The following is a 26,047-nucleotide window of genomic DNA, read 5'->3' as shown; positions in this document are numbered from 1 at the left end:
TTTTTGTATGAGAAACAAGCGTATTTATTTCTCTTAGTTGCATCATAAATTATTACGCTTTTTTTTTTAATTTAAAGTAATGAATTATTTTCACCATTAAAATTTTGAGGATTTTATCATGGGTCAGAATCGGGAAACTACTCATTAACAAGGATTTACTTGGTGTTGAAGCACTTTTTACCTATTTACAAAATATTACAAATAAAAGCTTTTGAAGAAACACTGGTAATTCACAAAGAAAACTAATCAAGAACAAGAAGTTGTAGAAATTATCATTGATATATTGACTCCAACCAAATTTAAAAATGTATCAAATATGTGATTTGTTCTTTTATAGAAATGGGACATTAACATTTTAAATGTAACAATTCATATTGTTAGGAAAAGAGTCTGTGGCATCAAGGAAAAATGATATGCTTTAACTGAAATTGTAAATAAAACATTACCTTGTAAATAATATATATATATAATATTTAATTTGTAAAGATTGATTGGTATGCATGATATAAATGGATAAATTAAGAATAGTTGATTGAGAGCACATGTATTTATATGCTGTTAATTAGTGTAAATTGAGAAACAAAATATTGTTAATGAAATTTTCAACATACCTGTTAGCCCAATGATAAAAATCCTACAATCTAAATTATATGTAAAAATACATTAAATTAATATGTTGCATGTAGATATCTCAGGAATTTATAATTCACACTTTTGCAACTTGTTCAGTGTCAAGTTTGTTTGTTTAAAATAAATGTCTTAAGCATTTGTAAAATCGTAAACATTCAATCAATGAATTGTTGATTTGCAGGATAAAGTAGTATACACTTGTGCTTATCTGTATTATTTATTATTATGATTCTTATTAATATTATTATTGATATATATATGATCAATTTTATTATTTTTTTGTTAGTTTTGCATTGAATATTGACAAAAACCTTCTAGGTGATGATTCCATTTGTGACATTGTGACAGTGCAATTAGTGACATTGTTTAATCGTCCATTCCTTTTCACTTATATGAAATATTGATCCTTAAAAAGTTTTCAGATGAAAGTGCGGTCTTGTACTAGCTTTAATCCTTGGACTTTCGAAAATTTAATGTTAGTAGTACTTTTAGTAAAGTTTTGTCGAATGTTGCATCTATGAATTACGAGAAATTTATATCAGTTAATAAAAAATATCAACTGAATTATTTTTTTCTATATCTGCAAATTCATAATCCAATTAGTTGTGTAGTTCAATCTTTATACAGGTTTTCTGTTCAAAAATGAGGTTTTAGTTATAGTAAAAATCGTAATTAAGATAGCATTTCATGTGAAACAATAAAACATAGCAAATATACAAGTATTTATCTGTATAATCTGTTTGTGAAAAGACAATCACATTCAATAAAGAAGTATGTACAGCTATTATAAATGATTTAGAAAATATTTACATGTTTCATTTACATTATAGAAATTCATTTGTATTACCGTAAATCAATGTTCTGTGAGCCATTGTGCTCTTCGTCCGGTTCACTAATAGATGTAAATTTCTATGCTAATTCAAGGGAGTGCACAAAATAAGCTAAACTTTGTTTGCTTTTATATTTACATTGTATTGCCCTCTCTTTTCTTTTTTCACTATTGTGAGATGATTCTTCTGTAACAAGCAGACAACCTAAAATCAAAGAACTTGGCATGAAGAGGTTTATACAAAGTTTATGTTATGTAAAAAAAGATTAAATCTCTTTTTAAAGAGTTTATAAAATAAAGTATTTGTAATGTAGTTTTGCCATGATATAAATAAAAATAACAATGTACATTTCTATTAAAAAAAGAAAAGAAGAANAATATTTAATTCTTATAAAATGTACAAAAGTACAAAATATAGCTAATGTAAATAATTCTATTATATGAACAGACTATAATGTAGTAAAAATTGTGTAAACATATGCAGTCTTTTTGTTGTTTTGTTTTCTGTAAATATGCCTTATAGTCACTATGTGTGGAGTTGAGACACTATTGCTTTATAGTATATATTATCAATCATATTTTTTTCCAAATTTGTTATTGTGTGATGATGTTACTGTGAATAATTAATTTTATAATTTATTGGTAGTTAAAAATTTACTGCAACACAAAAGTGTGTAATAAAATGAAATAACATCCAATTTAATCAATTTGCTGTTTCTTGTTGTCTATTAGAAATGAAATATTCTTAAATAATTGTAAATAAAGAATAAGAGATTAAGCGTGTGTATACATATACACAAATACACAAATATATACATACATATAACATATACATATTGTATGTGTGTATTGGGAAAAAAGGAAATCAAAACAAAGAATCATTGACAATTAAAATTTAAATAAAGCCCGTTAATTATATTGTTTCATTCAGTAATGCATGAGGGATCAAAGACAAAATAATACTAATAATCATTTAAGATAGCATTAGTTCGTTTAGTATTTGTGAAATAAATGACGAACAGGCAATTAATAATTAAAGGGCAATTGTTGAGAAGAGAGTAAAATGTCTATATATTTAATACATAAAAATTCAGTTTGTTGAATGGGCACATGTGTTTGATAATAGAAGACATTACTTTTATAATTGTAATTCTAATTGTTTCTGTTTCATTTTATTTAGAAATCAGCTCGTAGTGCCTGAAATTTGTAATTATTTTACCTGATATAAACAAAATTGATATAGAACTTTTTAAGAGACATATTTTTGTGTGAATGAACACCTTTATAGAATGATAAAAATGTTTAAAGAAAGAAAAATAAAAATTTCTTTGCTTGTGTATTAATTATTAAATTAAAATGTCACATACTCACACAAAGGAAAAACAGTTGTCTGTTTCTATAAAGCACAAAATACAAGTGAGAAATGCTTTCACAAATAAATAAAAATGGATAAAAGGCATTGGACAATTTTATTTTGTACTTGTGGTGCAATAAAAATGTTTCAAATATTTAAAAAAAATTACTGGTTTTAGAAATTAGTCTCCCAGAATTGATAAAAACAGCTATTTGCTATAATATTAGGGATATTTGGGTATTTTAAGATTCAGATTGTGCCTAAAATTATATGTAGTTTGTTCTATTTGTTTACAACTAGTTGCCCATGTAAATGTTCATTATTATAATTATAATGTTTTCAGTAATATTTGGATAAAAACAGAAGTGTAAATACATGTTTGATAAAGACAGTATAAATTGGACATGGAGTGTTATTGAATCAAAACAACAAAAAACAATAATTTTAATTAGAAAACAATAATCTTTCTTTTCCATTTTAATGTACGAAGAAAATTGCACATTATTTAATTTTAATATCATTGTACAAATTATTACAATTTGTCATATACACTTAGTCAATGTAATATTACTTTCTTTCCTAAATGTTTATTTGCAACTAAGGTATGCAATAATTCCAAAAATTGTGATTATATATTTATTATATAAGTTCCTTTAATTTAGGATATTTTTATTCAGTTTTATTTTTTGAGAGAGAAACATATCACACAAACATACACACACCTTCACACTATGCCCCTCTTGAATTACTATAAATATAATTTAAATATTTTTGTTTTTATTTTCTTTAAAAATCCTAAATCTGCTTGATTTCAAGTTTTTGGTTAGGCCTTGAAATAATTGCCAAAGGGAGCAAAATTTTTGGATAAGATATTTAAATATTTTTTTATTACATTTAAGTATTTTATATACATGCATAACTACAATTTTTGTAATTATGTATGTCCATTGATTGTATTACTTTTATGTTTACCTCATGTATTGGAATGTGTAATTTTGAATCTCATCTTTAAGAGCAACATTTCCAGTTGGAAACGGCAACAATATATTGTAGATTAAAATAGATACATAGGTTAAATTCTTCATAGAAGAATGACGAAACTTGTATTACTGATGTATTTTTTAGTAAATGAATATATTAATTGGATTTGAATATAAAAAAATTACATTTTGTTTATATATCCTGATCAATTTTTTTTCACTATGACATTTTAGATTCACATGTATGAAGTATTATTGTTCTTCAGTGATGGTGTATTTTTGGAATTGAAGACTAATCAAGAGTTACTCAAAAAAGAAAAAAAAGGTAAGTGCTGACTTGGTTTTCTGTAGAGGGAGCTTTCATCAACCCGAAAAAAATAATGGTAGTGCGTTATAGTTGAGGCTTAGTCATACTACAGTAAAAGCTACTAAGATAATCTATATTTTTCATTGAGTGAGGAGGCCCATTTAATGTGGGTATAAAAGTTTTGATTTTTTTAAAATTATTTTATTTATTTATTTTTTAATGCAAAATTAAAACCATGAACTACCAATAAAAAAGTAAACAGTAAAATATGATATTTTTCTTTTTTATTCTATGTTATTACAATTTTTTTTTATTCGGTCCCAATTTTTCCGGTCAATTTCTAATAATGGATTTCCGTGAAGTTTTTTGTTTGTTTTGTGAAGTACAGAATTCTTCTCAGGGGTACAGTACCAAAATTGCTCTAGAATGGGTTCCCTTTGTACCATAACCTTTTCCGGGGCAGTTGCATATGTTCTGTTGTTTCCATCTCTTTTCAAATTAATAAATTGATAATTAATAAATTGGTCATCTGTTGATACTCCTATTTTTAAGTGTTATTTTATTGAAGAATGCCCTATATATTATAATATTCCTTTCTGTTGAGTAGGATTGCCTCTTTACCACATTAGGTTGTTTTGGCGAGTATATTTTTCATTGTCTTACGCCTAGTTTACACTGTCAGAATTTGTTCTTTAGTTACCACTTTCCAATTTTTCTTTAAAGTGGTTTTGTTCCAAGGCTCCCTTTTTAGCAAGTATTCGTTTGCCAACTTTACTGAAATTTGCAAAGCATTGCATAGAACTCCAAAACATTTAGTCAATTTTCTCTTGTCTGAGCTTGGAACCGGCAAACAGTCAACTGATTATTAAAAACAGATTTCAACAAAAGCAAATAGAAAATGTGTTAAGGTGATATATTAAAGAATATGTGACATGTCATACATGTCGCTCACCCAATACTAACCTTCAAAAAGACACTAGTCTGTTTTTCCTTCAGTGTGAATCATGTGGTTCGACATGCTCTGTAGTAAATATTAAGTCTGGTTTCCAGGTTGTAATGGGTAAATGTGTGGCAATAAGAGCAAAAACAACACAGATTTTTTATTTTGTTTGTGAAAGTAAAGTTATCTGTTTTTAATTTTTTTTTCCAAATTATGTCATGTCCCTTTGCAAACAATTATACAAATAATATATGAATTACACTTTGATTTGACCATTTCAGTTAGCAAACTAATAACTCAAGTTTAAAAAAAAGAACATGTATTTACAATCATTTCAAAACTGGTTGTGTACATTTGTTATATATTAACATAATTACCTATAATAATTAGCTTAAATATTTACAATGAATAGTTTTATATTAAAACAAAGCAATTTATATAAGTCTTGTCAAAATAAAGCTCATTTTACAAGAGAAACAGTTTCTGTCTTGCACAATCACCATTATTATAAAACCTTACATTTTTGTAATTATTTTTCATTGTAAATGAGGTTTAATCGTTTTTGTAATTATTTTTCATTGTAAATGAGGTTTAATCGTTTTTGTAATTATTTTTCATTGTAAATGAGGTTTAATCGTTTTTGTAATTATTTTTCATCAGGAATGTTTCATTATTATATTGAGTTTTTGATTGTTTTAATAAATGAAATAAGCATGAAAGAACAAAGAGAGAAAAAACACTTTTACAAGAAAAATAAATGTATTTGTTTATATATGTACATATAAACTCAGACCATGACACAGTTACACATTCAATTTGGATCTTTTTATATAGCAATGGTCTATGCTTGCTGAAAACTATTGCCTTTATTTTACTATGATTACTTTTAATTTTCCAACTGTCCATTGTGTTGTCTAACCTGTTCAATATTGTACCATCCTCCAAGAAAACGAGTAGAGTGAGATATCATCAGCGTAAAGAGCTATTTTTACGTTCTTAGTGCAAGGTATTTTGTTGAAATATGAAAGGAATAGGATGGGTCCAAGGATAGAGCCTTGAGAACCACAGGTAACAATGTCTGTCAGTTGGGAAATGGATGATCAAAAATAAACTCAGAATCACAATTTGGATTCAGGAAAGAACGTTCCACTATTCTCAACCTGGCATCGGTAGTAATGGATATTCAGCTAGGATTTTCTGACCAAAGTCAAGAGTACCTCTGTTTCTTGATGATAATACAGGAGCATTTGATAATGTGCTTACAGACGTCCTAAAAGAAAAATTGGAAGATAGTAATGCCGGCCAGAAACATTAACAGTATAACATCTCTAGTCTCCAAAAGATTGATTTATGTCAAAATAATGAACAAACATTTTGGCCCAAGAATAGTGAGGAAAGGATTACCCCAAGGAGAGATATTGTCTCCTTTGCAAGGAATAGGCTGGGTCCAAGGATAGAGCCTTGAGAATGGCCAGCAACAATGTGTGTCATTTGGGAAAGGGATGATCGAAAGGCAACTTGAAATTAAAGAGGAGAGAGGAGAAAGGAAATGATAGATGTAGATAAGAACAGAAGAAAACTACAAGTTAAAATTAATATAAAATTATTGTGCCATAAACTCCTTCAGGATCTGCAAATTGAAAGGAAAAGATAGCATATTTAACTCAGTACTTATTTCCATTAAACAACATATCACAGTACCTATACAGCAAATTTTTAGCATATCTTAGTTCTCTTAATTTTTCTTACTTTTTTTTAACAATAATATAAAATACACAATTGCAGCTGTCTCATTAACATCCATATTGAGTTTGGATGTCCACCAGGGTCTTAGTTTATAGGGTTTTTATAAAGGGGGTTTAGTTTTTAGGGTTTTTTATAATTAGAATAGAATAGAATTTTTTATAAATAGAAAAATAATATTTTTTTATGGAAAATTTGTAAAAGTGCCCTTTAGTACAGCCATGACGCCCTGGGGAGCCGCAGCACACATAGGGGGATCACTGGTATATATCACAATGTACAGTTAGAAAAATTACAGAAGTATGACAAAGGGATTACCTTTAGATCTTCTTAAATCTTACATTAATGACCGACAACAATATTTGTTCAAATAAATGATTTTCATAGAAATAATTTAATATGAAAAGTTAAGTGTGTAATAAGTTAACATTAAAAGTGTTCCACAAGGTATAATTTTAGGCGCTATTCTTTTCTTACTATACATAAATGACTTATTTAAATTTCCCCTAAAGTCTACAGCTTTTTGTTTTACAGATGATACTGCCCTTATACTTGATAAGCCTGAAGAGTTTATGGCGCAATAATTTTATATTAATTTTAACTTGTCGGTTCCTTCTATTCATATCTACGTCTATCCTTTCCTTTCTCTACTTTTCCTCTTTTTTTTTTTTTTTTTTGCAACACCAATATATTAATGTACAATATTCAAAGTAACAAATTTAAAAACCCAATAACAAATAAATGTATTTTCAATTCTTGTTTTTTTGTTTTTATTTGCTAATGCATTTTGGGGTCCCAGTTTTATTCTAGTCCCCTCATCAGGCATTTTTACATGTAAATATTTTTAAAAAATCCAATACAAAAAATCATTTTTAATTTCTAGCTAACCTACTGTCTAAAATGCCTGCAATGTAGCAATCTCATGATTTTTAACATACAATAAAAAATAAATAAACATTAAAAAAAGAAAAGAAAAAAGCCACTGGCAGGCTATGGTATATATAACATCTGTCTTTTTTGAGCCCAATCCTGAATCCCGAGGCCAGAAAACATCTTTAAGATCACTTTTCTCCTTTTCCCTGACATTTCTATAAACCTTGTAATATTGTAATGCTTTGCGTACAACTGCTTCCATTTACTCATTTGCTATATATTACTAAGATAATCTATATTTTTCATTGAGTGAGGAGGCCCATTTAATGTGGGTATAAAAGTTTTGATTTTTTTTAAATTATGTCATGTCCCTTTGCATACAATTATACAAATGATATATGAATTACACTTTGATTTGGCCATTTCAGTTAGCAAACTAATAACCCAAGTNATATATATATATATATATATACACCAAGACACATTGATTAGAAACAATTAGAACAAGAAAACCGCACTTAAAAAAACAATGGTAAGTATACCAATATATTTTATTATCAGATATTTCCACATTGTTTTTAAGATATGTCTGTTTGACTGTCAGTTTTAAGATATATATAAAGAAACAAAACAAACAAAATAGGATATGAATAATCAATAAGACCAAATATACAATCCTTGTAAATATATTCTTTTAAAGTATTGCATATCTACAATACGCACTATAATAAATATAAATATACCCAAGATAGAAAATTTCATATGTAAGTCGATTCATCACCTTTAATTTTGCATTCGTGATTTTTTTAAATGAAATACAATTAAAAATTATACATATGTAGTCGGCCAATTTTCACTTTTTTAGCACATTTTCTTTATTCATACAGTATAGTGTACAGAATTAATGGAATGCGGAAAATAAATTATTCTGGACATTAAAATCCTAAAATTAACTTGACAAATGATACGTGATAGTTTGTATAATATTAAAATTATTTTTGAACATATCAATCATGTTCTTTCATGTCAATATAATTTATTTAGATGATAGGATGAGGGAAAACCCTTTTTCAACGTTGACTATTGACAACAACAAATGGTCCCTTCTTAAGACAATTTATAACTTTGAAAGATTTGGGTCAATGCTTAAAGAACAATAAAACATACATAATGATAAAACCAAAAAAAGCAAGGAGTGATATTTAAAACAAAAAGTTTTTTTTAATTAACAATATATTTTTCACATTACACACGTTCATCATATTCAATGTAACATTTTAAAGGTTTACAGTGCAGCCGAGGGAAATAGATTGTCTACACAATATGTTTTATACCCCTTTCAGAAATATTTGTGATAGTACTTTAGCCATTAACTAGCCATGCTTGTTGTTTTTTACCTGAAGTGCATATAAAAAGAAATACTAAACAGAAAATTCAGTACGCTTTCAGTATTTTGATACTTGAAACAATTTACAGTTTCAATTATTTACAGTCTCACTATTACAATTTATCATTGTGCACACATCACCCTCACACATACTGTGTCACTTTCATATATTTATAATATATACACACAATTCATGTTATAATATATACATATAATAATAATTGTATGTGCGATCATCCAAAAATACTCCTGTTACGTGATTATACAAAGTTAATTTACAACAAGAAGGATACAAAATTAAAGATTAAATGTGTTAATTATAGTGTAACCAAATAATAATTAATGTATAACACTTACATATGTATATATATATATTATATACGTATGTATATGTATTATATACATATTGCACAATTATTTTACACTGTATTTATTTTTTTCAAAGAAATGTTTAGTTTTTCAACAGTAATGTATGGGACATGGGTTACAAGCTTTTGTTTCCAATGAAAAATATAATGTCGTTCTTAACAAGCACCAATGGCCGATAATTTCTTTCAACTTGTAACAAGTGTTAGACTAAAAACTGTCTACAATTACAAAGAATGAACAAGGATTATTACTTATCGAATACCATTTATGCATACATATTTATATATGGTACAATAGTAACTCACATTTTTTCATAATGCTAATTTACGTCGGAGAAACATTGACACGAATGCCGCTATTTTAAAAATTGCACTTCAAATATAATTTCTAGGGACAGGATTTATATGTATCAACATATTTTTTACTGAGCCTTAGACTCCATTTCTGAAATTTTATTTTATGTTTCATACTATTTAGATGTAAATAAACCAAACCGTATTTTGTTTTACTTTAATTTAAATATTTTTCTCCATGTTTAATGAAAATAAACATTATTAAAAATTTAAAAAAAAAATAGCACAAACCTAAGAAGGGATTTAGAGAACTAAAAATGTCGACATAAACAAAAATTTCAAGAATTTGAAAATGTACATTACTGAAGTACGAAGTATTACATTTTTATTTTACCTCTTTTTCACATTTTTCAAATACATAATATAATTACACTTGTATAATTCCTTAATTATTTTTTACACATTAGTCAATTAACATGTGTAAATTATTAAATCCTTTTTAAAAAATGCATAACTAGATGTCTTTTATTTTACATCTTTTTTACTTGAATAATTGTTAAAAAATAAATAAATACGTACGTGTATATTTTATTTCATATATTAATCTGGTCCCTAGTCATTTCTTTTTGCTCGGGCTAATAATAATAGCAGCTTTCTGTTCAAAAGGAAATAACTCTGTATATGTACATAATTCAAGTTATGCATACATTTTCCTATATCAGAGCACACATCTTGAAATCATACACGAACAATTGTGAACCATAACCCAACTCTATGAGAATAAATGCATTTCAATTTTAAGCCGATGGCTATCAGCTATATATTTTCCTTAAACTACACACCATTGGACTGGAATTGTTCACTACTTATACGTAATGAATTTGATATATTGCACAAATTTAACTACAATGTGGTCAAAGTGTAATCAATTATAAGATTAAATTAAAATTAAATAATTAATTAATTTAATTAAATACAACATATTGCAAAATAAGTAGGACAACTTAAAACTCTTTTATTTGGATTTTAACTCGAAAGAGCACTGTTAATCGATTATATTTAAACATTAAACAAATAAAAGCTTATAACCCAAATTTATTAACACTCGGGAAGTCAATGTATAGATTTCTGTCATAAGCATGTTACAGAAGTTCGAAGAGAGCACCTAAAACTATAGCACAAAACAGAAAAAAACAAGCTGCTTGCGCATATCTTATCGACAAGACAAAGAAATTCCAATTTGTTTTTGTTAATAATCATTTATATAATTACTCGGTACAAATGGATTATTAAATTTGACATGATTTCAGCCATTAAACATAAAGATAAATTGGTAATGTGAATGTTGAAATAAAATACAACTTGTGAATAAAACTAAAAAGGAAGAATTTATTTATAATAATTTATGAATATTAACTTTGGTATATATAATAGAAGTATAGTATCACTTTTTATGAACATAATTCTGAATAATATAAAAGTAAGAAAACAGAAAAGAAACATTGATAATTCTGTAACTTACTAACATCATTTAATAGTGACTATAATTATATGCTTATAAAAATCACAACTGAGAATATATTTTAAGAAAAAGGGTGGCTAATTTTGCACAAAAGAAAAACCCTTACTCGTAAGAAAAGGTTGATTTAACAAAAATCGTTTGCATCAAACAATTTAAAATCTATCATTGATTCATCACAGGGTAGTCGTTTCTTGAGCAATGGAGGGTAATATTAGATTACTATACAACTTTTAATATTCATTCGCATTATTTGTTTATAAGTTTATTATTCATTCTAGTGCTGAATTAACTCAAGTTGTGCACTTTTTTAAATTTATTCAAGTCCTTGTTCTGCCTGTTTTGTATCGGTATTTGTTCAAATTATAATATTAAACATAAATAAAGGCAAAATATCCCTTGGTCCTTTGTTTGAATGTACTTTGTATCAAGAGTCCACCATGAACTACAAACAACATTTAATTTGGATATTAAATTTATTGTATATTTGTACAGTTTTATTTTTACTTGGTCTAGTTTTTCACAAAGAGAACTAATATATACTTTTTGTTGATATATTTTCTTCAGTTTCAGATATAATGTTAGGAAAAAAATCATTACTTTATAGAAACAACAAATGCATCAGGTAAAAAATCTTGCACATCATCTGTTCAGAACACTAATAATTTCTGAAGAGATATTTTATTCTACAAAGAAAATATATGTTTCTAAATGGCAGTGATACACATTTAACATATTTCAAGGACTATAAAAGTTTTTGAAAAATTATAGAATATTGATTTTTAAGAATATAAGCGTCTTGGAAGAATAATTCAATTGATGTTAATCAAATCTGGTCTTACATTATTACAACATTAAACTGACACAATTATTTAACACATAATTTTTATTTACACAAATGAAATACACAGAATTACCATAACAGAGCTAACTCAACAATCAAAAGGATAAAGATTTAAATTATCTGCATTTGTTTTAGTATTACATATTTTTAACGGTTTACTAGTTATTCCCCTTTCTCTTGTATTTGCTAATATTCATTGATTAAATGTATTTTTTATTTATAATGGTTACTTTGTTATATTATTTTTATTTGTACAATTCAACTTTGGAGCATGAAAATAACAGCTAAAAAATAATATAATAAAAATTGCAAGCTTATAAAAAAGAAAAGTAAAAAAATACAATAATGACAATTAACATTTCATTAACTTTGTAAACACAGAATTTTGGAATTAATCTAATTAACTAATTAATTTAAATTAATACTTGGTCAAATACCTCGCTTATTTGCAAATTATTTAAGTGAAGTTAAAACAAACTTTGCCATTATTACCACTGCAGGAAAAAAGCAATTTTCAATTTGTTAATGGTTTATATATAAAAGAATAAATAGATAAAGCTCACAAACATAACCTTTTTAGTATATAGATATAAATTTCTTTTATTCAACCCTCAATGTGACTTGCTAATTTGGCAATTTGTGAACTCCATAAAATAACAATAAAATTGTTCTAAAACTTGGTCAGAATAATTATTATATAATAGTTAAAAGGGAAAAATATAAGAAAACATGCCAACAAAAAACTATGACTTGAACCAATCTGTGAAAACATATGGTTTAAATAATGTAATAATGAATTAATTTATCATAAGAATATATGTCCAAAATAATTGTAAGCTTTAATAAAGAAGTTAAACTTTGAATAAAAAAATATCTAATATTTTAAATAACATGTTGTGATAATTTAAATTTATTGGAAAAAAACTCTCAAGTCTATACACGAGCTAAGACAATTGTAAAGAGCTTTCAATTATTAATTTTCTTTTATCAAAGGTTTAAACAAGAACACATGGTGACTTCTTTTTCTGCTTTTGTTTCTTTTCAGGGGACTTCTTGTTTATTTGTCGAACAAGGTCATAGAATATCTGAAATACACAAAAGTTAATGTTAAAGTATTATTTTTTTAAGGCTACATGACAAGGAGAAATTTGACACAATATATGTGAAAAGAATTAAAAATGTAAAATTAATAGTAATAACACTGAAAAATAAAAACATTGAAAATAAAACATTATTTTTATTTGTTATTTTTTTAAGTGTTGGATGAAACAAATTAAATTATGCCACTAAATTCAGGTGGGTTTTGAGAGATCTGTGAAAGTTGACACATTCGCAACCTTCCAATACTGAGTACCCGCAAAAATAATGAAATCTGAAGCTGGTCGTCACAAACATGTATCGTAAGGATGAAGATAAAAAAATATAAATTACATTTTGAAATATCAATATTGTAAACATGTGCTGTTGCTGAATTACCCGCAAACATTTCTAAGTTTCTTTTTGGATCATGTTTTCTCCACCGATTATCTGTATCGTAGTTACTTTCGCTAGATTTACTATCATATATTATCCGCGTTTTATTTCTCCACGTAAATTGCGTTACTATGTCACTTCCTTTCTCACTATCACTACTAACAATAAGTTCTGTGGATTCAATCTTGGAAATCTTGTCATCATATATTGCTTCATTTTCCATTACTATAATAAATTATTTTAAATTTTTGAAACACCTAATATATTTAGTTCAACAGTAAATTTAAGCTACTTCTGAACTTTAAGACTGATGGTTACTCTTCAATCTCACATCCTTTTTACTCTTGCTTACTATGATGGCAGTGTATATAATCTAAATATATGTATATGATTTTTTACCTAGTGCCTTGAATACTTTTTTTTTTAATCGGTTCTGAATTAACTAAATATCCTTTGTGAACATTAATTGTCGATAGACAAGGATACTTACATCAATTACATTAATTTTTGCCTTTGCTGATGTTTCCATAAAAGCACAATTAAATTGGCGGGCTAAGTTAGCTCCTTGCTCTTTCCCAACAACTCTTTCGTCTTCCAAATCACATTTGTTACCAACTAGCACCATGGGTACATCATCTGTATCCTAAAAGGAAAAAAAATCATACTTCAACCTACAGGAAAATAGTTTATATTTTAAATTAAAAGTCCATTGAATTTCCACAACAAAAATTTTTTGGGGTTTGTTTGTGTTTGTGTCCAGTCGAAACTTAAAAAAATCATGGTAAGTGTTAACACAATGAAATAAAATTCCAAAAAGATATTGAGAAATTGTGTAATACTGGAATCTAAATACATAACTGAAACTATAAACATTTGTTACAGTTTTAGCTGTTCAATAGTTGAAAAAAGTTTATTTTAAAACATAATAAATTCACTAATAACAAATTAGCAGTTAACCTTGGGCTATCACTTTGTCATTCACTTGTTTTCATTTTGCATAAATTTTACACCTATGCAAATAACTAATTGTTATTTGTGAAATACCAATTAACAAAACACAAAATTTTTAGATATATGTATATATTAAATTCACTAATTTCGTGGCCCGCTTGACCAATTAATATATTACAATTAATTAAGGTTTTTAGTTGAGATAAAAAAAGTCAATGGCACGAGCGGGATTCGAACCCACGATGAAAAATGGCAAAAAGGAGGGAAAATTCAAAAGGTGCGGTTGAGATGGGAAGTTGGTGTCCAAGTGGATCGAGGTCACGATAGCTCAAATGGTAGAGCAGCAGCGTATGTAGCCGAAGGTCGTGGGTTCGAATCCCACTCGTGCCATTGACTTTTTTATTTTAACTAAAAACCTTAATTAATTGTAATATATGTATATATTTTTAAAATAAAAGATTAACATTTTATATACTGTGATAAAAAAATTAAATAAAAAACAGTGATATTGTAATGAAATCATTTATTATTACTATTACACTTAAAAGCAGTTAATAAAGAACGCTTTATTACACTTTATAATTTTGGCAAATATTTTGAAGTTTTTTCTTCTTGAATTCTTCAAATTTATAAATATTTATTTAAAAACTTTATGAAAGTTAAAAAATCATTTCCATACTTAGGACTTTGATCTAACATCATTACATTATGCTAGCTCAGGAATATGTTCTTGTAATTTTTTTATTATTTTATTTGACCATACTCTGTACATATTACAAATGTGATTACAAAACATGTTTTCACATAGTCACAGCGCTAACACTAAGGTCAGTACTACACCTGGAGGAGGAGAAATGCCATGAGAATCCAGCCAATGCTGGCACTCAGTCTGAGGATTAAGGGACAAGGAGGTCTCGAGGTCATCGTTGAATAAGGCGACGTGGCGGGTTCTTGGGATGGGAATGTATAGAAAGGGATTGAGATCAGTCTGTTAATCAAAGGAGTGTTGAGATCGTCGTGAATAGAGATTAGTGACATAGTAAGGAGCTTTGACTATTTGTCTGAGGACTTTCGATTGGTAGGATTGGATGCACTGAACTTCTATTAAGTTTTGTCTCTTAAATTTTGCGTGGGAATTATCAGTCTGCTGACTAGGTATAGTCCTAGGTATGTGACTTGAATGGAAGTCGTTATCTCTTCATTGATGATGTACAGTGGAGGGCAGGACTGTTTTTTCAGTGCGAACACACACTGATTAATTGTTTTTTTAAATTCAGTCTTGTACTGCTGCACTTTTTGCACGTCTTTAATAAGTTCAAGGTGTTTCTGGATGTTGGAGGTAGCTTGGATAGGATTCTAGAGAACAAAATTCCAGTAAAATCCATGTAAGTAGTGATTGATGATGATATTAAGTTGTATAGGTAGGTCAGCAGTATAAATGATATAAAAGATGAGACTAAGAATGATCCCTTACGGGACACCGGCTTGTATCAGTCTGATTTCCACAAACACGTTGTTACCCACCTCACTCTGAAGCAGCGGTTGGTCAGATAGGATGTAATGATAAGATAGTAAGGAAAGGGTTGGAAACATTTAGGTTTATGAAGCATGATCAGGTGCCAGACCCTATCAAAAGCCTGTGCTAAGTGTAGGAATGCTCCCAAGCAATACTCTTTGTTCTGAGCAGAAGAGATGTTTAGAAGTGAGAATAACAATGGAATATTTCCATATGAGTGGAAAGTGAGTTGTTCATAGGATGGCATTATATAATTGTGGTTAAGAAAACTCAAAATATGGTGAGGTAATATCATGCCCAGGGATTTTCTATTTGGGGTTTGTGAATGTGGTACTTAACTTCAAAAGTATGAAAAGGGTTGAGAGGGAGATGAACAGGAAGTATACTAAGGTTATGCTTTATCTGCTGTGTGTAAGGGACATCACTTATGTCTTATAAAATTAAATTCCTTCTGAGCATAATTTAATTTTTTTCAAAAATGGTTATTATACAAATAATATTTTTTTGACTGGCAAATTGTGTAAGTATTTACCAACAGTGTGTTTGAACAAGAGAAGGTGTATGAATGTTTTGAATTAGAATTGCATAACAATCAAGACATGAAGTGGTACTTGTTATTTGGGTTAATACAATACCATTTTTAGGACTTTTTGCTTTTACTAACCCCCTCCAAAAAATACTTTTGTTTAAATTTAAGTTTACCTTTACTCTAAGAATTTGTTCTCTCAAGTCTTGTAGATCATTAAATGTGGATTGTGCTGTTATTGAATAAACTAAAACAAATCCTTGACCATTTTTCATATATAAATCACGCATAGCAGTGAATTGTTCCTGAAACAACATTTAACAGCAAATAGTACATAATACGTTTAAGACAAATTTATATATATAATATAAATATTGATAGGTCATCTTATGTTAGGTTCCCTTATATTCATTTTTGTTGTTTATTAATTAATAACCTCTATGTGCAATTTAATACATTTTTGTTTGTTTTAAAACTGCTATTTATTGTGTTTAAATCTAAAAAAATAGCCCAATATATACATATATTAATTACTTGCACGGAGCATAATACTGATACAAAATGAATCTAGTATGCTTTTAATAACTTCTTCAGAAATATGTATGTATATATTTTTTCAGTATCTGTAAGAGAAAATTATTTCATTTCACCAACGTAATTGGTTTATTATAAGATTTTGTGTTTGTCCATTGAACAAATGATAGAAAATAAAATATAACAATTATTTTTTTCTTGAAACAATACGATAATATTAATTAAATTAAATTAAAATAATGATTTATTTGAACTCAAATATTAAGCCTGTATTGATACTCTGTGCTGGGGGGGGGGCCTCACTGTAAGGGCCATTGCACACTACAGACTAAGCTTTAGTCTTGACAATTTCAAACAGATTAGGTTGCAACTGTGCATACTAGGCGAACTAAACTGTTTGGTAGGCTGGTGATGCGCACACTGTCCAATACTATTGCATAACTGGCCAATTTCTTATGTGTAGTTGCAGGTCAATGCTGCATTAAACAGTTTTTGTCCAGTGGTTCTACATAATGTTAACTAAATCAGTTATTATTGTTATTACTATTGATTCAAATGGGTTAAGTTATTATAAATGCCAGCAACCTTTGTGCCAAAGAGACCGTACAGCATTGTTCAGTAATATGAGGCAATATAATACAAATATGGGATCATGGTTAAGCTGGAGCTTTTTTGTTTTTTTATTTGCTTAATAAAAGCGTGGTGTGGGTTAATAGGGGGGGGGATATGCTAAAAGGATCATACATTTACGATTCCAATTTAAATAGTGAATGGTTCATTGTGTTTTGAGATACCATTCCAAAAGACTGAACCTCTTTACTATTATTTTAAAAAATATATTTAAAAAAATCCTTGGGTGATTTTCCTGGAAGGGACTAAAAATCATTTTTCATTCGAAACTGATATGCAGCAAAAAAAATAGGTAGGTATTTGAAAAAAGATTTAAAAAAAGTCTATTATGATAACCTGTATCTCATATAGAATAAATAAAGGAAGTTAGAATTTAACTTTTTTTATATCTTGTTTTCTTCTTATGGAAAGGCATATACAACTCAGAAACCAAATTTTTAAATTAAATTAAATTTTAAAATATATTTAACACAAATCTTGTTTTTAAAGTGTGTAGTACTTGACCTTTAATTAATGATTATTTGGAGATCATGAGATGCGGTCTTTTTTTACAAGAGTATTTCAACTATGAGGTTATTTGAACCCTCGGGGTGCCATTGTTTATCTTAAAAAAAAATTTGTATGTGGGGTTTGAATGCAGGCCTGTTGGATTTGAACCAGAGACCTATACCTTACAGTGAGGAGCGCTGTTTCAACACCTAAACCGATGCCCCCACACAAATCCTATTGGACAAACTAACAAGTTAATTTCACATTAATCAATGACCGGGTAGTCGACAATGTGCACTTCCGAACAGTACACCATACTGAATAAACAGTCTGCCAACAGACTTTTCAGTTGGAAAGGAATTAGGCAGCCTATCCAAGTGTGTTCACTTGAATGTGCATACTAATATAAGACAACGGTGAATAAGCAACCAACTAAATCGTAAGCCGTCTAAAAATCTGTAGTGTGCAGTGGATAACCTAGGGTCCGTCCTAGGTTCAAATCTCAGCAGCCCTGATTTGAACCCAAGGACCTACAAAATTTTTCGAAAACACCAGAACTCTGAGAGGTTGAATAATCTTTGTTGTTGTGAACTCCCATAAGAACAGAAGAAAAAAAATAAAAGCTCAGTTTAAATCAGAATTAATTAAAGAAGTTAGCAGGAGTGTGGACATCTTTAGTTCTATGTGTCTTTTATATTATATATCGTTACTTACAGTTCCAGCAGTATCAAGAATTTCAAGCATACACTGCTGCCCATCAACTTCAACTTGTTTTCTGTAGCTGTCTTCAATAGTCGGGTCATACTTTTCTACAAAAATGCCTTGGACAAATTGGACAGTCAGTGCTGACTTCCCGACTCCACCACTTCCCAGAACCACTATCTTGTACTCTCGCATTTTGCCTGATTTCTGAAACAAAAATTTTATCAATGAAACCTAAATGAATGAAATCAAACTGTAGGCCAATTTTAAAGGCATATCATGGCAATTTCATGAATATAAAACTTATCCACTGGCTTTATATATATATAACAGGTGACATCAGGTATAATTATTAAAGCATTTTTCTTAACAAACAATTTGTGCATACACAATATGACTTCTACATAAGTACTGGAACAAAACTGTTATGTGAAATGAGTCAGTAAAATATGTTCCTAGTAGTCTTAAGAGATCACACCATCAATATGCTCAGAGAAGTTGAATTGATCGTTAAAAATTACCCCGAGATCTAGTACCTTGGAGACTTCCTCCACCTGCTTACCCTCAATAAAATAAACAGGTTTAATGTTATCCTTAGATCTCCTTTTTTTAAAAACAAATAACTTTGCCTTTTCATCATTCACCTTACGCATGTTGCAATGACACCAATGAACAAATGCATTATGATCATCCTGAATGGCAGCACAATTCAACTTGAGACGTACAGCATTAAACATCAGCCAATAAAGATACAGAACTATTCCTAATAAAGCTGGTAACATCATTAAAAAGACATAGAGAACAAAATTGGACCTGAGTGAGATCCCTAGGGAATGCCAGAGTCAATCTCAATCACCTCAGAGACCATAATCTAACTGCAAATGATCTAAGAGACAGAAAGGAATCAATCCAACCTAGCAAGGGATCATGGACGCCCAATCGGTCCAGCTTCCTGTTCATCACTCATAGCAAAATCAAATTTCAAATCCTCACAAAATCCACTCAAATGACACAAATTTCAAAGCCGATTTACAACATGTTCACAGAAAACGAAAAATTACAAACCAATATACGAGAGAAACTTTTGTTTTGTAAACTTTCGTTTTGTATAGTTATGCCTAGGTATTTAAGAAATACAACAAAACTAGACATTATATTATCAAAATAAATATTTTCTTGTTAAAAAAATGTTTATCCTTGATATTGAAGTTTTTAACTTATTAAATAACAGGTGGATTGTAAGGCTATCTAGGAAACCCAGACTTGACTTAGTCATCATGGGGTGTCATGCCAAGGAAAGCACCAGAATGCAAACATCTACAGGAATTTCTTTGGATAAGTTTGTTCAAAACTGAACCTATTTTAATTAAATTCTGTATGTCCCAGCCAAACCAGCAAACAATTAGCAAAACTTTAAACTTTTAGCTTAAAACGTTAATTATACTGTTAACTGTTCTTTTTTAATAATTCTCAAGGTGTTTTGAAATTGAAAAGCTGCCATCCAGGTGATAGTTTAAAAGGTATATTTGTGTATGCTTGAACATTTTATACATGCGTAACTTTTTTTAGTTATGTTAGGGGGGGAAGCCAAGTGGACTTTAAATTTGTAGATCCTGCAGTCTTGGGTTCGATTTCCACCATCGTCCATGGAATTTCTGTCCTTTCTCCCTCCCCCCAAAAAAATTCATCATTTACTTTGGGTTCGCTAATGTGGCAGAACGTAATAACCAGTTATGAAGAGTAACAATATAGTTATTGACAAAACAAAATATTTGTCCCCAAATTGTTAAAAACATATTTTTCAGCTATTTTTAAAAAATTGTATTATCTCCAGAATTGCAAGGTGCAATTTCCTACTGGGATTCTAAGATCGGTTTAAAAAACGTGTACAAGGCTGTGTTTTAAATTGTCACTCATCACAAAAGAATATGTTTTGCTATAATAAAGAAGGCGGCTATTTGAGCACAACCGAATCGGATGCAACTGTTAAAAACAAATCATGTAAACTTATCTACACAAATACTTTTGGATAAGATATGTTTGTTAGAAATCGAAACAATTTTTAATCAAATTACGGCCTGTTCTGGCCATGAGTCATTATCATTTTCAATAGATTCTCAATAAGGCATTTGAAACTAGAAAACAATCCACGGCCCTGTTTCATAATAAAATACTAACTACTACTATTAGCACAGCAGCTGAAGGTATTAGGGATAGTAGAAAACCCTATGAGAAAAGGGGTGCACTTTTGGCAAAACAGTCTGCATTGTATCGCATTGGCTGGAAAGTGGTAGCAAGTACCACACAATAGGTCACATGCATGGTATAAGTACAGCTACCGTTTGTAGGTGTGTAAAACGTGCGGTGAATGCAGTCAACACTCATTTATTTCACACAATTCTATGGCCAGAAAACTTCACCACAATTATCAATAAATTTTTTATTATGGCCCATTTTCCTCAAATGTGTTGAACTGATTCTGATAGATGTGCCAGTTGAAAATGAAGCAGCATTTGTAAATCGGCATGGAACCAATTGAATAAATTGTATGTTTGTGTTTTTCCCTCTCTAACCAAACAGGAGACTTGTACTTTTGTAATTTTTTGCTTGTGTTAAATAATATTAAAATTTATAGTGTTAATAATATATAAAAAATTATCACTTGCTGTAATTTTTTTTAAGATGGTTGTGGGGTATTGTATTATTATGACAATATCCTTTCCTCCGATGTGACCTAAGTAATCTATTGTGGAACCCTTATAAATTATAACCATACCTTGGAAAAGTGTGCTTTTTCCTAATAAGACTAAGCTTTTCCATTGGTGCCGTTTTGCAGACATCCTTTGGTGTGACAAATGTCCTATCGAAGAGGCTGTACTCTAAATGCTTCACATTCACAAAGGACATGATTGATATCCCTGATTCCTCCTGACAGAGTCGGCATGTTTCTGTCTCTGCTTTGCCCATTTTTTTAAGATGATAGCTGAGAGGGGCAGTGGCCTATGATTTTCCTCAAATCCTGCCTGCTGAGAGTGAAGAGCTCATTCGCCTTCCATTTTGAGATATATAAATCTCTTAGCCTGGTGCACTTAGTTCTGGTCCCATGTGTGAAAGGACCTTTTTTGTTTAGTTAGACAGCAGCTTGTTAATTTTTTTCAGTACCTTCATGTCCGGGAATCCACTTTATAGTAATCTTGTGTTTTCCTAGAGTCATCAGGCAATTTACGTCCTCCCAGACAAGATTGGAGTTGAAAGCATACACATTTAGTGCCTTTATGGCTGCCTGCCCATCTGAGAATATGTAAATCTGTGCACCTTCCATATTTTTCTTTATTAATTCTTGTGCACAGAGTTGTATTGCATGGACCTTAAGTAAAAAAATTGTTGGGGTTAGTACATGGGGCTTCGCTAGAGTATAGTTCGGCCCTTTTATCCCTACACCTACTCCCTGTTCTATCTTCAATCTATCCGTGTACCATATTAGGCCCCTTCTTAAAATTTGGGGCTGCCTTTTTCCCAAATTTTTCTATTGCCTATGTCCACTTGGAAAGATCTGTCAATGTTGAGCTGTTTTTCTCAAATACCGGGCCGTCTCATTATTTGGATTCTTTCCAGAATTTTGTAGTGGCTCCTCCTTAGATCTGGCTCTATTTCCTTGCATCTCAGGACACTAAATAAATTGTACGTTTTGTATAGTTCCCCTCTAAAAACTGAACAGCCGACTTGTACATTTATAGTTTTTTGCTTGTACATCACATGAAACATTAGTGAGGCCTTCTCCATTATGAAACAGAAATTAATAGTGTTGACACTTTGTAGTTCACGTGCTTGTATATTTTAAGTAATATTATTAGTAGCATTATGAATTATGCCCCTGGAGATTGTTTAATAGGTACATTTGTGTACACTAATAATGTCTTACACGTGCACCTTTAACTGTAAATATAAGAAACTAAGGGTAACTATGAGGTTTAAATAATGGGTGAAATGTATATCCTGAATTTGATCGACTATTTTTCAGCAATTGTAAAAAATAAAAAAGTAAGTTTATCAACATAAACCACAAGGTGCTCGTCAACATGGAGTTCCATCGAACAAAAGATAAACTTATCTTCAAAAATATTTTCTTTAGAATTACATCATTTACATTTAAGCATTTCGATTAGTTTAAATAGTTCATAGAACGGCTTTGTTTCAAAATAGCTTATCAATGAGCAATTTGTTAAAATATAGAAGGCTGAGATTTGAATCTCACAAGCATGTGTACAGTCAAATCAAATGGAAAATTGTTTAAAAAAAAAATGCTCTCTGAATATTGAAGTTTTCAAAACTTAAAACAGATGAATAGCAATGATCATATCGCAGTAACAATGTAACGTACTGAGTCAATGTTGAGTGTCTTGCACGATGGAAAGCACCGTAACGTAAACTTATCTCTGGGAACTTCCTCAGATATGATACGTTTGTTCAAAACAGAAACTATTTGTAATTAAATTCTGTCCCGAACGACGAACAAATTGCAATGTATTTTACACGTTTTTTTATTTTATTTTTATTTTTTTCAACAAATCCTCGACATGGTGTTTGCAATTGAAAAGCAATCTGTGGGATATTGTTTAAAAACGTCCACTGGGAGGGGAGCCAGATAGGAATTGATTGAGGAAATAATCATTGACACTGGTTTTTTTTCACGCACTGATTTTTCTCCGTCGGTGAATAATTTATCATGAGCGCGCTTTACGTAAACCCCGTTAATCGCAACTTTCAAAAACCCAACTAACTAGAAGGGCTGAGTAATGGAAACGACAATCAAAACATGAGTCTGTGGTGTTATCGTAAACCCGGATATGAAATTTTTTTTCCTTTATTTTTTTGAGGGGGTTAAATTTTATAAAACTAGCCGAAACGTGGACGGAGCTTTGCGGGGTGTGAAACGTTTTTTGTCACACGCGCTTATTAAACGTATAAACAAAAAGCTCGGACGGGGGGGCGGAAAAGCGCTGAAAAATAGAAAATGAGTCACTGGAGGTTCCGAGACAAAAACTGTTCATAAACAGGAGGAGGAGACGAAGATCGGGGACAAAAATTGGGCTGAATAAGTGAAAAGCGGCGAAGGCGGAACAGGCGATGACAGACAGATAAAAGGAAACGGATGTCCGAGGCGAAAAAATTACAAAAAAGATCGGATAACCTCGAGTACAAACGACTCGCGTTCAACTAGTTAAAAAGACGCAAAATATAAAATTTTCCGTTAATACAATTTCCAACTCACCTTAAATGCTTCCAACTTTTCTTTTGGTGTCGTCTTTCCTGTCGGGCGATAGCGTGCGGATCGGCTGGCGGATGAGTCAATCTTCCGATTTTTAAATTTCCAAAATGTTATATTTATACGGAAACCAGACGGGTTTTGACTTAAACATAACACGATTTGAAGTGTGTGTGAGTGTGTGTTCGTTACTTTCGACTCTTGACTCCCCTGTACGGACGCCCGTATCGGAAACCGATCGGAAACGAATCCAAGGGCCGATTGAATTACGCGATTCCGATTCCGAGTTGGATGCGAGAGACGGTTAGAGCATTTGCTGTGTCTCGAATTGTAATTTACACGGAGACTCTAATTGTCATACCGTTAGACGGAGCAAGAGAAGGAACAGGGCGATGGCTGAGTAGATTTCGATTCAGTGTTGCCCCACCAATCCTTCCACGTGAAGAGAAAATTTACCCTTCCGCTCCCGACAGGCCGTTCCGACGGATATTTTCCACAAAAAAAGATAATCCCTCACAAACATTAAAACCCAACAAAATATCTCAATTCACCGTCTAACAGGTCGTTCGAAAAGTCTTGCCGATTTCTTAAAAATTAGTCTTGTTTCTTTGCGTATTTTTGTCACCCATCGGTTGTAATGCGGCCTTCCCTAGATTTAAGCACCAATTTTTGAATTGTGTGGTGATAGTGACCGTTAGTCGATGATTATTCGGAAATCGTGAGATGGGGTCTGGTGTGACGTAGTTTATAAATCCCAGGCACTGAAGATGATCTCAATAAAGATCGAAACGTGGCACGATAAAGAAAATATTTTTCTAAAATCTACGTCACACCAGACCGCATCTCACGATTTTCGAATAATCATTTTTGAATTGTTTTATTTATTTTATATAATTATATATATTTGATAGGCAATTCCACCCACTTGTAATATAACTTGATTTGTATATATTTTTACATATTAATCAAAGTTTTACGTTTCTAACGTTTAATAATTGAGTCTTTGTCTAAAAAAAGTTTGAAAAAAATGAAAAAAAAAGACGGACAGATAAAATTTGTTTATTAGATTTTTAATTAACATTTCAATATAGCGTATTTCCTCCTCTTGCCTTAATTACATCTCGAAGACGCCTTGGCATACCTTTCTACCAGTCTGGAAATGTCCCTTTGCTGGAGGTTACCCCATTCTTCACGAAGATTCTTTTCAAGATCATGGAGTGTATCAGGACGTGCTCTTATTCGTCTTTTGAGGTTATCCCATAAATGTTCAATGGGGTTCAAGTCTGGAGAACGGGCTGGACAGGCGAAGACCCTGATGTTATGCAGTTCAAGGTACGTTTGTACTATGTGGACGTTTGTACTGTATCGTGCATTAGAATAGGATTGTTACTGATTTCTTCGAGGATAGGGAACGTTGATTCATTTCATCCACATAACGAGGGCCGTCAAAGACACTCCACGAACGACAACCAACTCTGTGCGACTCTCTATTGAAATTCCCGCCCATATCATCACTGAGCTACGTTGAAAAGGTTGGCTCTGGGAAAAATTACCAGCTTTGTTTCGCTTTCTCCACACTCTTCCACGCCCATCTGGAGATCATAGAGGAAATCTGCACTCATCAGTAAAAAGTACAGCAGACCAATCGTCCAAAGACCGATGGCTGCGTTCTGGAGCAAATGCGAGCCGTGCAACTCAGTGTGTTCTCGTCAATTCTGGTACTCTTATGGGGCGAAAAGCCATCAGTCCATACTGATTTCACCTTATTCTAGCATTGCGTTCAGAAATTTTGACACCTCGAACTTGCTGGAGCTGATGAATCGCTTGAACAACAGTAAGATGCCGGTTTCTCAAAATTCTCGAATTCAAAAAACGGTCATCATGTGGTTCTG

At 30.4% G+C, this 26,047-nt stretch overlaps 1 protein-coding gene across 2 annotated transcripts; it reads right to left on the bottom strand.

The window, feature by feature from the left end:
* Positions 1-11,378: 11,378 nt before the first annotated feature.
* Positions 11,379-24,591, bottom strand: LOC106666901 (ras-like protein 3). 2 transcript variants are annotated; one of them, XM_014394434.2, is made up of 5 exons: positions 24,162-24,591; positions 18,902-19,096; positions 16,711-16,839; positions 14,032-14,184; positions 11,379-13,153 (listed from the first exon to the last, which is right to left on the bottom strand). In XM_014394434.2, exons 2-5 carry the CDS (start codon positions 19,082-19,084, stop codon positions 13,064-13,066), a joined length of 555 nt encoding a protein of 184 aa, XP_014249920.1. In that variant the 5' UTR covers positions 19,085-19,096; positions 24,162-24,591; the 3' UTR covers positions 11,379-13,063. The 2 variants fall into 2 exon arrangements, with proteins under 2 accessions (XP_014249920.1, XP_024082042.1); XM_024226274.1 differs by lacking the exon at positions 16,711-16,839.
* Positions 24,592-26,047: the final 1,456 nt, after the last annotated feature.

Source organism: Cimex lectularius, unplaced genomic scaffold (genome assembly GCF_000648675.2).
Source record: "Cimex lectularius strain Harlan isolate CLEC.00 unplaced genomic scaffold, Clec_2.1 scaffold115, whole genome shotgun sequence".
Classification (NCBI taxonomy): domain Eukaryota; kingdom Metazoa; phylum Arthropoda; class Insecta; order Hemiptera; family Cimicidae; genus Cimex; species Cimex lectularius.
This window is presented reverse-complemented; position numbering and strand designations above follow the sequence as displayed.

Bases quoted from the DNA above. Each gene is read 5' to 3' on its own strand.
- LOC106666901 (XM_014394434.2), bottom strand. From the start codon at position 19,084: ATGCGAGAGTACAAGATAGTGGTTCTGGGAAGTGGTGGAGTCGGGAAG. The intron at 16,840-18,901 runs GTAAGTAACGAT...ATGTTGTTTCAG, and splicing joins TTCTTGATACTGCTGGAACT to GAACAATTCACTGCTATGCG. The intron at 14,185-16,710 runs GTAAACTTAAAT...TTTTCCTTTTAG, and splicing joins AACAAATTCTTAGAGTAAAG to GATACAGATGATGTACCCAT.